Source organism: Periophthalmus magnuspinnatus, chromosome 17, assembly GCF_009829125.3.
Source record: "Periophthalmus magnuspinnatus isolate fPerMag1 chromosome 17, fPerMag1.2.pri, whole genome shotgun sequence".
NCBI classification, from domain to species: Eukaryota; Metazoa; Chordata; class Actinopteri; order Gobiiformes; family Gobiidae; genus Periophthalmus; species Periophthalmus magnuspinnatus.
Window position 1 is genome coordinate 29964447 of NC_047142.1, and position 15091 is coordinate 29979537.

Sequence of the window (15091 nt, forward strand, 5' to 3'; positions counted from 1 at the left end):
GGAGACGGATCTACAGACTTATGTGTCCTCCTGGATCCGTAATCCTCACATAAACTCATTCATAAATTTCTGTAACGCTAAGGTTCAGGGATAACATATTAGCAAGAGGTAATTAGCATGCTAATTAGAGGCTATTGGGCGATTATATAAGCTTTTATAAAACACTTAAACTTTCTAAAGAGCAGCTCAACAGTTCCACCACTTCTGGAATTAAATGTCCCTTTATTTTTTGCTATACAGTTTTCGAAAATGTCAAATATCAAGAGTTTAAAAGTCGGACAGAAGCAGTGGTGGAAGAAGTACTCAGTTTAGTTACTTAAGTAAAAGTACAGATAATGGTAAAAGTATCAAATTAACAAATTTCCGTAAGTAAAAGTATTAAAGTTAAAGTATCTGTTTAAAAATGAGTAGAAAGCAAAAGTATTTCTCACTCTTTAAATTAAGATTTGTGCTGAATTTTGTTCAACAGAAACAACTGAATCGATAGTTGTTGTTTTTTTCTTTTAGCTGTTTTTATTTGTATATTTTAGTTTCCTCAAACAACAAACATGTTAAGAAATACCCCCTCAGGCTTTTCACCGGGTCTCAAGCTATTACAAAAAAATACTTTTACTTTTCAGTCCAGCTCAAAAATATAGTGGAGTAGAAAGTACAGATACTGCTCTCAAATGTAGTGAAGTAAAAATAAAAAGTATCCATTGTAAAATAGACTTAAACACAGACACTTACAGTTTATAGGTGCACAGTACTTACTACTTTTACTTTTACTTCATTACATTCTACTGCTGACTAGCTACTCCAGTGAGGTTCATCTGGTCTTCCATTAATTCCTCAGAGCAATATTAAGTCATCCAAACTGTATGAAAACAAACTAAACATTGGTCTGGAAAAAGAATCGATTAAAATATTGTAACGAGGTAACGATGTTGTGATAATGTGGCTGTTTGTCGGTCAAAAAAAGTACAGTTAAAATTCAGCAAAGTGTGAATAAATAATAAATAACATGGTGTTTTAAAAGCTACATTTCAAACACTGATGAAAATGCACAAACTGAACTAAGGAGCAAATCTGAGCAGAGTTACTGTTACTGTTTACTGTTCCTGGGACTTTATTTATTATTGATTGTAAAAGAAAAATTCTAATGTGTCAACTGGACAAGAAGCTGTAGGAGTGAAGACGTTCAGCTGCCCATCCAAAGACTCGAACGTGTCTTTTACTCTGAATCATACCTGGACGACTGAGGGATTACACGGGATTTATATTATTCTTGATCAAACCAAAAGAGGAGCCTTTGTTGCCTCCAAAAAGGAAGAATTTGTCAGGAACATCACGCAATGAAAATAAACTGTTCATATCTTATTACAGGGTCAGGAGTGAAGTGCAGCGGGTTAAGCATTCAACCACAGCCACAAGGTCACCAGTTCAAACCTCGCTTAAGCACATTACTGTTGTGAATCACACTTACAAAAAGGGGAACTCTCACCCGCTGACTCATACAGACTCTAGAGGGTGAAGTGTCTTGCTCAACGACACTACAGCAGCATATTTTAAATGTATTTATTTGGAGGACAAGCCTTTTCACAGAGGCACCATAGTGTAGTAGAAATATGAAACAAAGCAACGTCTGACCTTTGAACCACCAACTCCACTACCTGATCACTACTTTAAAGTTGTTTTTTGATTATGACTTGTTCAAAAAAAGAGCTAAAGTGTCTTGCCTAATGACACAATGTATCACAATGTATCTGGAGGACAAGGCCCCTGTAGAAACATGAAGCAAGAAGGATTTAGAGCCTTGCCCACAGACACAGCTGGATTTAAACCAACCTGATCTGTACTTTGAAACTAAAGTTCGCTTTTGGGTTATTTATTGTATTTACTGATTATGTCTTTATTAAAAAATAGATGTGAAGTGTCTTGCCTAAGAATACAACAATAGTATATGAACTGAGCGTATTTGAATATCCTCGGAGCACATGGCTAATTATGCAGAGTAAACGTGTTAGCGATGTTGTCGCATTAACCCTGTTGTCATGTTGGCGCTGTTATTGTGTTAGCACTGTTGTGGTATTAACACCGTTGTCATGTTAGTGCTGTTAGCGCTGTTGCTGTATTAACACTGTTGTCATGTTAGCGCTGTTGTGGCATTAGCGCTGTTAGAGTTGTTACCACGTTAGCGCTGTTGTCGGCTGCACTTTCCCTAGTTATTTCCCCAAGTTCAGAGGGAAACTTTCCACTTCAAATGCTAAATGTAAGCGTCAAAAGCTAACACAAACATCTTTTCTGTCATTATTATCGTGCTCCACAGTCTGCATTTAACCTGCTCTGGGCGTTAGCATTAGCATTAGCCGCAGACATCAACAGCTGCAGTACTCGTGTCTACGGGTCCTTATTCTGGAAAATACAGAGTGGTATCAGATCGGTGATTTGTTCTGTGAACTCACCGATACCTGAAAACACATGGTATCGGAGCTTTTACCGATACCAATATCTAGACTTGTCACGATAATCACTATATCAATTTATCGTTCAGTATATGAAAGCTGGAAATATATATTTTGGAGCTCAATATTTATTGTGTGTACAGTTTGTTTGGAATATCGTGGAGATTTTTGTAATTTTTTTAATGTAATAAAGTCAACCTTGAGCTGTAGAGTTGAATAAATCACTTCTACGACTAATTATCCTCTAATTATCGTCCAGTATTTGATGTGTTGCAGCACAGGCCTTGAAATGATGCTGTTATGTAAAAATGAGTTTAGTGGGACTCTCCTGCTTTGTGTCAGAGGCATAAAGTAGTTTCAGTATTATCATTTATCTCAATTTTCTTTGGTATCGGAACAATCCTGGCTAAGTGTTTTGCCAAAGGACACAACAGCATTGACCCACCCTGTGCTTTGAGACTACAGTGTGTGATTGGTTCGCGTCTTGTTCTAAAAGATCCATCATGAGAACACTTATAAAAGGTTTTGTTATTTTCCGGGTTTTAAATGTGAGCGTTTCATCTTTCTGCGGGCGCGGCTCCTCCTCTCGACATCTGCGCAGAATTAAGAGCCACATCTGTCCACATCAATAACATGTTTAAGTAAAGCTCGTTTTCAGCATTAGCACAGACAGCGCCCGAGCAGACGGCTCACAAGACCATCTTTATAAAGACATAAATCTGAGCTCTTTAAAATCTACTCATCGACACACACTGGAGCACAACGCGACAACAGAGGGGGACACGTAGGAGGATAATGTGAGGAGAGAGGGAGGGAGGGAGAGGGGGAGAGAGGGAGGGACAGAGGGAGCGAGAGGGAGGGAGAGACAGACAGACACTGGAGCAAATGACAACAATACAACAGAGGGGGACACTCAGAAGGATAATGTGAGGAGAGGGGGAGGAAGGGAGAGAGGAAGAAGGAGAGGGGGGATAAGAGAGAAAGAAGGGAGACACAGAGGGGGGCAGGGAGAGAGACAGACAGACAAACAGATACATAGACAGATAGATAGATAGATAGATAGATAGATAGATAGATAGATAGATAGATAGATAGATAGATAGATAGATAGATAGATAGATAGATAGATAGATAGATAGATAGATAGATAGATAGATAGATAGATAGATAGATAGATAGATAGATAGATAGATAGATAGATAGATAGATAGACAGACAGAAAGGAGCTGGGGAGAGAAGAGAGAGAACAGAAAGGCAGGGCAGGTGAAGAGGTGGGGGAGATAGAAAGCGAGGGTGAGAGAAAAGAGAGAGAAAGTGGGGGGAGAGAGGAGAGAGGGGGTGTGAGGGCAGAAAAAGGAGGGGTGAAGAGAATGAGGGGGGACAGAAAGAGGGGGCTGAAGAGAAAGAAAGAGGGAGGAGAGAGGGGAAGAGAAGACAAAAAGACAAGGAAGATAAGAGAGACAGAAGGGAGGCACAAAGAGAAGGGGGACAGAGAGATGGGAGTTGGGGAGAGAACAGAGAGGAGAGAAGGAAGAGACAGGAGAAAGGGAGAGAGAGGACAGAAAGAGAGGAGAAGGTGAAGATAGAGATTGGGTAGAGAGAGGGAGGTAAGGAGAGAGAAAAGGGATGAGAGAAAGACAGGCAGACAAAAAGATGCATAGGTCGCAGTTGGGGAGAGAAAATAGAGAAGGCAAAGAGAGGAGAGGGGAAGAAAGGAGAGCGAAAAGGGGGACAGAATCAGGATGGGGAAAGAGAGACGTAAGGAAGGAGAGAAAGATGGCAACGAATAAGAGTGAAAAGTAGCAAAGAGTAAAGATGGGATAAGCAAGGAGAGAGACGGAGAGAGAAGAGGCAGAAAGAAGAGAGAGAGGTGTGAGGAGATGAGAATGAGAGAGAGGCAAAGTGTGGACAGAAAGAAAGCAGAGATAGAGACAGGGATAAAAGAGAACAGGGGTCGTGGAGAGAGGAACAGAGAGAAAAATATGAAAGAGCAGTAGGAAAAGAAAGAAGAGGTCAAACTGGAGAGAGGGAGACAAATAAAAACGGTATTGGTCAGAGGAAAGAGAAAGAAGTGAGATGAAGAAAATCAAAAGAGAAAAAGATAGAGGTTCCTTCTATAAAAAGAAGAGAGAGGGAGCAGTGAGAGAGCGTGGAGGGTGGGAGAGAGGGAGGGAGGTGAGGAGAGATAGAGCAGTGAAGAGAAAAGAGAGCGGAGAGATAGCAGAGAGTATTTCCATCTTAAACGAGTGCTCCCGTTCTAAAGGCATAATGTGGCGAGCAGAGGGTAAAGTGGTTCAGTGGAGCATCAGCTGCACTCAGATTATATCAGCAGGATTAGAGAGAGAGGGAGGAGGAGGAGAGGAGGAGAGAGAGAGGGAATGGAGAGAGAGAGGGAGGGGGGGAGAGAGGGAATGGAGAGAGAGGAGGAGAGGTGAGAGGGGGAGAGAGTGAGAGGAGAGAGAGGGAAGAGGAGAGAGAGAGGGAGGAGAGATGGAATGGAGAGAGAGATGGGACGAGAGTGAGGAGAAGAGAGGGAACAGAGGGAGAGAGAGGGAATGAGAGAAAGCAAGGAGAAGAGGAGAGAGAGAATGGAGAGAGAGGAGGAGAGAGAGAGGGAATGAGAGAAAGCAAGGAGAAGAGGAGAGAGAGAATGGAGAGAGGAGGAGAGGAGAAGAGAGGGAATGGAGGGGGGAGAGAGTGAGGAGGAGGAGAGAGGGAATAGAGAGGGGGAGAAGGAGAGGAGAGAGACAGAGAGAGAAAGGGAACAGAGAGAGAGGGAAAGGGAACAGAGAGAGGGAAAGGGAACAGAGAAAGGGAGCGAGGAGAGGGAGAGAAATAAAAGAGGACAGGAGGGGGAAAGCGAAAGAGCTTAGGGGAGGGGAGAGAGGGAGACAGGGAGAAAAGGGATGAACAGACAATAAAAGAAGGGAAAGAAAGAGGAGGAGAGACAAAGAGCGATACAGATGAGAGACAGTGAGGGATGGAGAAAGGAGGAGAGAGGGAGAAGAGGAAGTGAGAGAGAGAAGGGAGAGACTAAAAGAAGGAGGAGGAGAAAGGGAGAGAGAGAAAGAAAAAGGAAAGAGGAGGGGGGGGGGAGAAGAGAGAATAATTGTAGTGTAGACCTAGTTTAATTTACCAGTAGTTATTTATTGATTTGATTTGTCCAAACTCTAAATGCTCAAAGTTCTCATGTCGAGCACCACCTGCCCCATAACGGCACTTCGAGAGGTTCAGGTCTTCCAAAATCACAATCAAATAATGACAAAACGACCTCACCAGTAAATCACATGACCACGACAAACTGGAGCCACGATGGACACGCAACATCAAGAATAACACTAACTACCTCAAATCATCATCAAAAAACAAACTCCATACACTTTCACTAGAATCATTTGGATCATTTCTACTGAACTAAAGGAGCTGTTAACTTGAAAACTACCACTTGATGACATCACAAGGTGGAACAGAGCATTTTGAGCTTTGGAGATGTTACAGACTAATAAAAAAGAGTTACTCAGACATGTGTGTATGAAACAAAACACAACTCCAGGCATGTTTTTGAGGAGGAAACAACATTAGAACATGGATTAAAGCTACAAGAGTCAATACTGTGTAATGTAGGGCCTTTAAAGCAACACTATGCAACTTTCTGGAGGTGGCACATCACCTGCATGAATCCAAGGAAATAGAAAGTGGAAACCTTACCTAGGAATATTTTCCATGTGGAATATTATAGCCAAAAGAACATTTTCCAGGCCAAATAAGATGAGGTTTGTGGAGGTACGTAGGACAAGTGGTACGCAGTAAGGACACATGTTTTACTACGTTTTTCAATGCAATAAAAACAACACAATGAAAAAAAAATGTGTTTGAGTCTATTTGAACCTTTCTTGGCTAAAAGGTTAATGTGAGTATATCAGTGTGCTCTTACATTGTCATTGACTGGCTCGTCCTCAGTGCCGACCTGGATGCTGTAGGCGAAGAAGCAGAGGATGGCTCCGATCCACAGCAGGATGGAGAAGCCCCCGAACAGCTGTCGGCAGAACTTTACCCACTCGGGGGTGGTGGGGGGCGGGGTCAGCGCATTGGGCCCATCTCGAGCCAGAACCTCTGCGGCTTTAGCCCTGGTCAGGCCCTGGAGGAGACATGAAAGTCACGTAAAAACATCTTAAAAAGGTGAAAAACAGAACTACTTCATTTTAAACAGTTTGCAGTGGTCCAAAGTTATTCCTCACTGACTTAATGCAGTCAGAACATCCTAATTATTCACCATGATGAGTTTATAAGCGCTTTCACAACTTTCAGGCACCAGAGCGGAGTTTTACAGTGAAGGTAAAGCTGTATTGTGTAAAGCACTTTGAATTATCTTGTGTACAAATTGTCCCTTGCCTAAAACTAACAAAAACTAGCATGCTAACTGTGCATCTCCTGATTATCAGACAGTAAACTGCTTTCTAATTAGATGTAGACACCAGGTACACAAAAGACGTTTTGACCTCTGCTGCTTAGAGAACATAACTGTAGTCTAATGTGGGGCAACAACGATTTTGCTCAAATACATAGAAATAATGGGGTACAGGCGCTTTATGAAAGCCAAACACTACAACTGCTCTTTCATAATTCATAACACCATCTGTAAAATGAAGATTCATCTCCAGATTTGTGCTATAAAAAGAAGGATTTGTTCAGCTGTATGAAAAACACAGTATTTTGCTACTTTAAATGGAGCAGAACAGGCAGAATGCATGTCCCTCAAGAGGAGCTGTAATATATCAACACAAAGGATTTTACACCTGTTTCAAATGACTGTTTCTTATGGGACTCAGGTCACATGTATATTATATACCCATTCATGTACAAAGATGGAAACAATGCTGATTCTTCTGAGAGTTCACACTTCACTGTGATTTGTTAAATCCACCTGTCACTTACTAAGAGGCTGATCAATAGGATGAGAAGGAGGGTGTGTCTGTATTTGAGCAGAGAGCAAACTATTGTTGTATCACACACTGTAATGTCATAGATCAAACTTTGTCTAAGCTTTATGCCACAGTGCGGAACATTCCAGGCAAAGCAACCAGATCGAGTCAGGTCTGTGGAGAGGCAATTATGTTTTAGTGCAATAAAAACAAATGCTTTTTTTTAGTCTACCATTTGGCTGAAATTAAGTTACTCAGTTAGGCTTTAAATCTAAAGATAAAGTTAACATAAGATAGACAGTATTTTCCTTGAAGGTAAATTTCATCTGTGTAGTTGATCCACAGGAGACCCCGCTCCAGATCTCAGATAGATCTGCTTTTAAAAACAATACATTTTGTGCACTGTGCTGTGGATATCCTAAGTGCAGCAGGAGTTGAACGACTTGAGCCACAGAAAAAAGGGGTAATGTTTCATAATATACTTACTACATTTTTACTGCTACCTCTACGCTCTTTATGTTGTCTTTGTCTTGTTTTTATGTGGTGATGAGCCAGAGATTAATTTGTACCTCAGTAGACACAGTCGGTTTTGCCTGGGTTACAGAATACACACTTCTCCAATACTTAATATGAAGATGGGCATGATTGACAGGTGGATTAGCCAATCAGGAGCATGCATGGTTCATCTGTATCAAAACAAATATGGCTGCTTGTGACGGAAAAATACCAGAGGACTGAAAAACATGGTGGATTTCTGTGGCATCAGTGAGCGACTCACTATACTTTGTTAATCTAAGGTGAAAGAAGTTTGATTTTGTTTGTAAATGACAGCTGACCAATGAGCTCCTTCGTTTTACATGCGACATTGAAATAAACAAATCTGATTGGGCATTTGTGGCTCGAGGCATGATGCGTTTGACCAGGCTGCACACTTCCTCTGTATAAAGAGATATTAGTTTAGATTAGTCAACAATATTCATTCTATTCAGTTCTTAGTGAAGAGCATGTTACATTAGCATTTGCCACTTTTGCAGGGAAAAGACTTGGAGACAACCCGCCCAGACACAGGGAGAATATACAAACATGAAGCCTTATTATAACAAGTGTACAACCTGCCACTGCCGCAGCAACACATTGAGACCACTACATCTGCGTTCACTCCAAACTTTCTATTGTGTAAAACGCTGTCATCACCACACTTCTTTAGAGCGATTTGGGAGTGCTTTGTCCATAGCCTCAGACTGCACCCGGGGACCTCATTACAAAAGGGCAGCCCATTTTCAGTGCACTTCGGCGGGCTAACTCCGAGCAGCGAGTGCGCGGAGCGTCGTAAAAACCTGATGCCCTCCCTCCAGAGGTGATGGGCCATAAAAACACAGGAGGTGCTTTATGGAGGCTGTTACTGCTTTAAATGGCCATCATGAAGCTCCCATTGACGAACACAGCACAGATTCTCACTAATACTACAAATATAGAGGGATACTGCTACATGACATGATGGAGGCGAAGGTTAGAAGAGACAACGCGAAAAGAACGACTTTATTTTGTGATCAGACTAAATAAAGATGCACTATGTAACTGTTGTGAATCACTGTCTCCATAGATATATCACTGCTTTGCCTGGAATGTTCCACTTGTGTTTTAATTACTTGACATTATCTGGAAAAGAATGTATTCCTAATGTGAGTGGGATCGTTGCTCCGGAGATCTGACCTGTAACTTGGCCTGGTGGCTTCAGCAGCTTGTCGCCATGGACACGATTAAGTTTGGTCATACACTGGTGCATTCTAGGCAAAGCAATAACAATAACATTTCCATGTACACAAGTAGGTGGTAGACCGTGTACCAGAAAAGTTAAAAAGTGCATCTTTATTACTTTTATTTCTTGCAGTATAGTTTTGACAGATAGTTTCAATGTGCTATGGTAAACATGTTATTTATGCTTATGCTTTTAAATAAATATATATGTTGAAAATACTCACAAAAAATGATAAAAAAAATATATATAAACTTGTCAAACTCAAATCCAGATTCGCCCTTCGAGACAACTGTTGTTGTGATTTTGGGCGTTACAAAAATAAATGAATTGAATTGAATTGAATAATTTGTTTGCATTGTGTCAGATAAAATGTGTTGAAATATGTTCCAGCTGATATGTAAGACACAGATCTGTCACCATGGCGACGGAGTAAGACGAGGTAACGGTCTGTGAGGACAGTTTGTGACAAGGAGAAGAAATACTTTGCCGTGACCTCAGGCTGGGGGTGTTCTACATGCATCTCTAATGGTGGAATGTTGAGGGGTTACCATGGTGACACGACACACGTATTAGCAAACACTGACGAATCGTTTTAAGATCGTCTGAGAAATAAAAAAATAAAAAAATAAATCAGCACATTTTGAGGAGCATGTGATCAACACGAGAGTTCATGGCCCTGTTTAGTTTGATTTACAACTTTTAAATTTATGAGTGTGAGTAACTGAAAAACTGTTGGCTAATGCTATCTAGCTTGTGACTATAATTTTATGTGTGAAAAACTTGTTTAACAGCACAAATCAGCTCACCTGTTATAGTTCCAGCTAAGTTCAGTTCTTTATGATTAGATTGTGTTAAAATAAAGCACAGAGTAAAGTCTAATAAAGCCACAGACAGAGCAGTGCCTACAGTTAGCATTACACACTCAGGGAATGTAGACGCAGTGTGGTTTTCGTCCTGGTCGTGGAACACTGGACCAGCTCTATACTCTTCATCGGGTCCTCGAGGGCTCATGGGAGTATGCCCAACCAGTCCACATGTGTTTTGTGGATCTGGAGAAGGCATTCGACCGTGTCCCTCATGGTGTCCTTTGGGGGGTGCTCTGGGAGTATGGGGTCCGGGGCTCTTTGCTAAGGGCTGTCCGGTCCCTGTATGACCGGAGCAGGAGCTGTGTTCGCATTGCCGGCAGTAAGTCAGACCTGTTCCCGGTGCATGTTGGACTCCGCCAGGGCTGCCCTTTGTCACCGGTTCTGTTCATTATATTTATGGACAGAATTTCTAGGCGCAGTCAGGGGCCGGAGGGGGCCTGGTTTGGGAACCACAGGATTTCATCTCTGCTGTTTGCAGATGATGTTGTCCTGATGGCTTCTTCGAGCCAGGACCTGCAGCAGGCACTGGGGCGGTTTGCAGCCGAGTGTGAAGTGGCTGGGATGAGAATCAGCTCCTCCAAATCCGAGGCCATGGTTCTCGACCGGAAAAAGGTGGTTTGCTCTCTCCGGGTGGGTGGTGAGTCTCTGCCCCAAGTGGAGGAGTTTAAGTATCTCGGGGTCTTGTTCACGAGTGAGGGAAGGATGGAGCAGGAGATTGACAGGCAGATCGGTGCAGCGTCTGCAGTGATGCGGTCGCTGTATCGGTCCGTTGTGGTAAAGAAGGAGCTGAGCCGGAAGGCGAAGCTCTCGATTTACCGGTCAATCTACGTTCCTACCCTCACCTATGGTCATGAGCTCTGGGTAATGACCGAAAGGACAAGATCGCGGATACAAGCGGCTGAAATGGGCTTCCTCCGCAGAGTGGCCGGGCGCACCCTTAGGGATAGGGTGAGGAGCTCGGTCACACGGGAGGAGCTCGGAGTAGAGCCGCTGCTCCTACACGTTGAGAGGAACCAGTTGAGGTGGCTCGGGCATCTGCTCAGGATGCCTCCTGGACGCCTCCCTAGGGAGGTGTTCTGGGCATGTCCCACCGGGAGGAGGCCCCGGGGAAGACCCAGGACACGCTGGAGGGACTATGTCTCTCGGCTGGCCTGGGAACGCCTTGGGGTCCCACCGGAGGAGCTGGAGGACGTGTCCGGGGTGAGGGAAGTCTGGGAGTCCCTGCTTAGACTGCTGCCCCCGCGACCCGGCTCCGGATAAGCGGAAGAAAATGGATGGATGGATGGAATGTAGACGACATCAGCTGCAAAGTATCATTAATGTAGAATGTGTGAAAGGTTTATTTATATGGACAGTTTCATACTAAATATACTGAGTTAATTCTCATTCTTAAAACCTGTTTCCACTTAGTTTTGTGTGACACCAGGTGTGTTACAGGTCTGATCTGTGGAGAGGTGACTGGCTCAGGGTAAGAATGTTTTTTCCAAGGTAATTTTGTAACCTGCCCAGTGTTTATGAGCTCACAAACTCATGAGAATCCATCTGGCCAGAGTCTTGCGTTTGCTATCGGGCCCGGGTGGTTCAGACCAATGACAGAGCAGTAATGGTCTGGGCGGAGCTAAAGGTCAAACGCCCAAATTAACTCATAATTCTTGTTTTTTCTGATGTTGTGATGCTTCAATGATGATCAATCACGTTCAAATTTGTCATGATATTCCGAATTTTCCCAGTCGCTTTCAGTAAAACCCATTCGTTGTACAGTTGTCCCTCGTTATATCGCGGTTCACCTTTCGCAGTATCGCTGTTTCGCAGATTGTTTTAGTGCAATACAATTACTATTAATGAATTAAACAAGAGAGAAATGTCGGAAAATGTTAATGCTTGTGTGAGAAAAGTGTATAAAGTGTGTGGTGAGGGGTTTTACAGCTGCAAAACATATCGAATAAGTGTAAAAAATAGCTAATACTTCGCGGATTTCGCCTAGTCCGGGTTATTTTAGAAAGTAACTCCCACGATAAACAAGGAACCACAAGAGCTAGGACACACAGGGCCTCTGCTGTCTCAGGACATACAGTCATGATAAAGATAATATCATGCTGAGGCCCTGTGATGGAGCTATATCTACAGTTACACCGCGTAGACTGATTAACAGAAGGACAGTTAGACTGTCCAATCAGAGACATTTAGTTCACATTCCCTGTAAGAAGATAACATCCAGTCCTACTGAAACTAATCTGAAACTTGCTGTGCTCAATGTCAGATCTTTATGTAACAAGTCCTTTTTAATTAATGATTTTATTTCTTCTTTTAGTCTTGACTTTATGTTTTTAACTGAAACATGGCTCGACAAAAACACAGGTAATGCAATTCTAGTGGAATCAACTCCACCCAACTTCAAATTTGAATCTGAAACACGAGTAAACAAAAAAGGTGGAGGTGTGTGCGCATTTTTTAGAGATAGTTTAGTTACTCACAGATTGTCATTTGGAGTGTTTTCATCTTTTGAGTATGTTTCATTCAAAATGGAGCTAAAACAATCCCCCTCCATACTCTACTTAGTCATATACAAACCTCCCCAGCACTGTCTGAGTTTTATTGATGATTTTACTGAGATGCTTTCAGTCATATGCACAGACTTTGATGGTTTAGTCATTACAGGTGATTTTAATGTACATGTGGATAATGTGTTTGACAGGAACGCTAAAGAGCTCAGTTCTGTCCTTGAAACCTTTGGCCTGACTCAGCATGTCAGCGAGCCCACCCACAACAGAGGACACACTCTGGACTTGCTCATTACAAAAGGAGTAAATATTTCAAATGTCAATGTGGTGGATGTTGCTCTGTCTGGTCATTTCTGTGTCTTCTTTGACCTGTCTGTTATTCCCAAACCAGCGGCTGGTCCTGCAGTTGTTCGAAGGAGACACATAAATGATAACACAGGTGCACTATTCATGGAAATGATACACTTTGAAAATGCCTCGTGTTCTGATGTTGATGATTTGTTGAACTCTGTAACTTCGAGTGTTTTGAATGTTCTGGACACCATTGCCCCGATGAACGTTAAAATGGTTAAAGATAAGCAGAAAGCGCCATGGAAGAATGATGACTCGGTCAGGGCACAGAAAAGGGAGTGCCGGAGGGCCGAGCGGGAATGGCGCAAGTCAAAGCTCCAGGTTCATTATGAAATTTACAGAGAAAAGATGCACATGTACAACCACAGTTTATGTAGAACAAGGCAAAGGTATTTTTCTGACATTATTGGAAGTTGTAGTAAAAACTCTCGTATCCTGTTTGCAACGGTAAACAGATTAACAAACCCCTCAGCTCCACTGCCGTTAGAACTAATTTCCACATCTAAGTGCAATGAGTTTGCAGTATTCTTTAATGACAAGGTTCAGGGTATTAAAAATGCCATAAATTCCACAACACAAATAACAACCCAGCACCCACCTAGACACTTAGAGCTGACTCACTTTACACCTGTAACTGATAAAACTGTCCAAGAGATTGTCACCAGTCTGAGTTCATCTACATGCTGCCTCGATGTGCTACCCACTAAATTTTTAAAGTCTGTGCTCAACAGTTTGCTGTCACCACTCACTCACATAGTTAATATGTCACTTCAATCTGGAACATTCCCAAGTGCTTTGAAAACTGCGGTTATCAAGCCTCTCCTAAAGAAGAGCAGTCTTGATGCCACAATATTGAACAATTATCGACCAATCTCAAATCTGCCATTTTTAGGCAAAGTCCTTGAAAAAGTTGTTTACCAACAGCTTATTAACTTCCTCGAAATGAACAACTCCTTTGATGTTTTCCAATCAGGTTTTAGACCCCACCACAGCACTGAGACTGCTCTTATCAAGGTGACAAATGACATCCGCCTGAACACTGATGCAGGCAAAGTCTCAGTCTTGATCCTGTTAGATCTGAGTGCTGCTTTTGACACTGTTGATCATGGGATCCTCTTACAGAGACTGGAGGACTGGGTGGGCATCTCTGGTACGGCACTAAACTGGTTCAAGTCCTATTTAGAAAACAGGGAGTACTTTGTTGAAATTGGAAAATGTATATCAGATAAAATGTCCCTGACCTGTGGGGTGCCCCAGGGTTCAATCCTGGGACCCCTGCTGTTCAATCTCTACATGCTGCCGTTAGGCCAGTTAATACGCAGCAATAATGTGTCTTACAACAACTATGCAGATGACACTCAGATCTATGTCTCACTAGCAGCAGGTGAATATGGACCAGTGGATTCACTCTGCCACTGCATCCAACAGATCAGTGTGTGGATGCAAAACAACTTTCTTCTGCTAAACTCAGACAAGACTGAAGTTATCATCTTTGGCCCACAGAAACATAGAGAAAGTGTCAGCAGTCACCTCCAGTCTCTCTCTCTAAAACCTTCAAATCAGGCTAGAAATCTAGGGGTATGTCCAGGTAATAATGGACTCAGACTTGAACTTTAACAGCCACATCAAATCAATAACATCTGCAGCTTTTTACCACCTAAAAAACATTGCAAAAATCAAAGGTATACTGTCAAAGCCAGACTTAGAGAGACTTATCCATGCATTTGTCTCCAGTAGGTTAGACTACTGTAACGGCCTGCTCACTGGCCTCTCCAAACGAGCCTTAACACAGCTGCAGTACATCCAGAACGCTGCTGCTCGGGTCCTGACTAGAACCAGGAAGTATGAGCACATAAGTCCTGTGCTCAGGTCTCTGCACTGGCTTCCTGTAGCTCAAAGAATAGACTTTAAAGCAGCTCTGCTTGTGTATAAGTCTCTCCATGGCCTAAGTCCAAAGTATATCTCCGACATGTTAGTGCCATATGAACCATCTCGCAATTTGAGGACTTCAGGGATCGGCCTCCTGCTGGTGCCCAGAGTCAGGACTAAACATGGGGAATCAGCGTTTAAATTTTATGCAGCTAAAACTTGGAACAGTCTTCCTGAAGATGTGAGACAGGCCTCTACTTTGACAATGTTTAAATCCAGACTCAAAACAGTTCTGTTTAGCTGTGCATATGACTGACAGGTTTTTATTCTGCACTCTTCTCTTTTAATGTTAATTTTATGATGATTATTTGTGATTATT

At 42.5% G+C, this 15091-nt stretch overlaps 1 protein-coding gene across 1 annotated transcript in view; it reads right to left on the reverse strand.

The window, feature by feature from the left end:
- Positions 1–15091, reverse strand: part of atp1a2a (ATPase Na+/K+ transporting subunit alpha 2a) — a 169896-nt gene that overhangs the window by 130430 nt on the left and 24375 nt on the right. The window contains exon 4 of the mRNA XM_055228471.1: positions 6379–6582. Coding sequence (XP_055084446.1) covers positions 6379–6582 — 204 coding nt within the window. The remainder of the gene's footprint in view (positions 1–6378; positions 6583–15091) is intronic.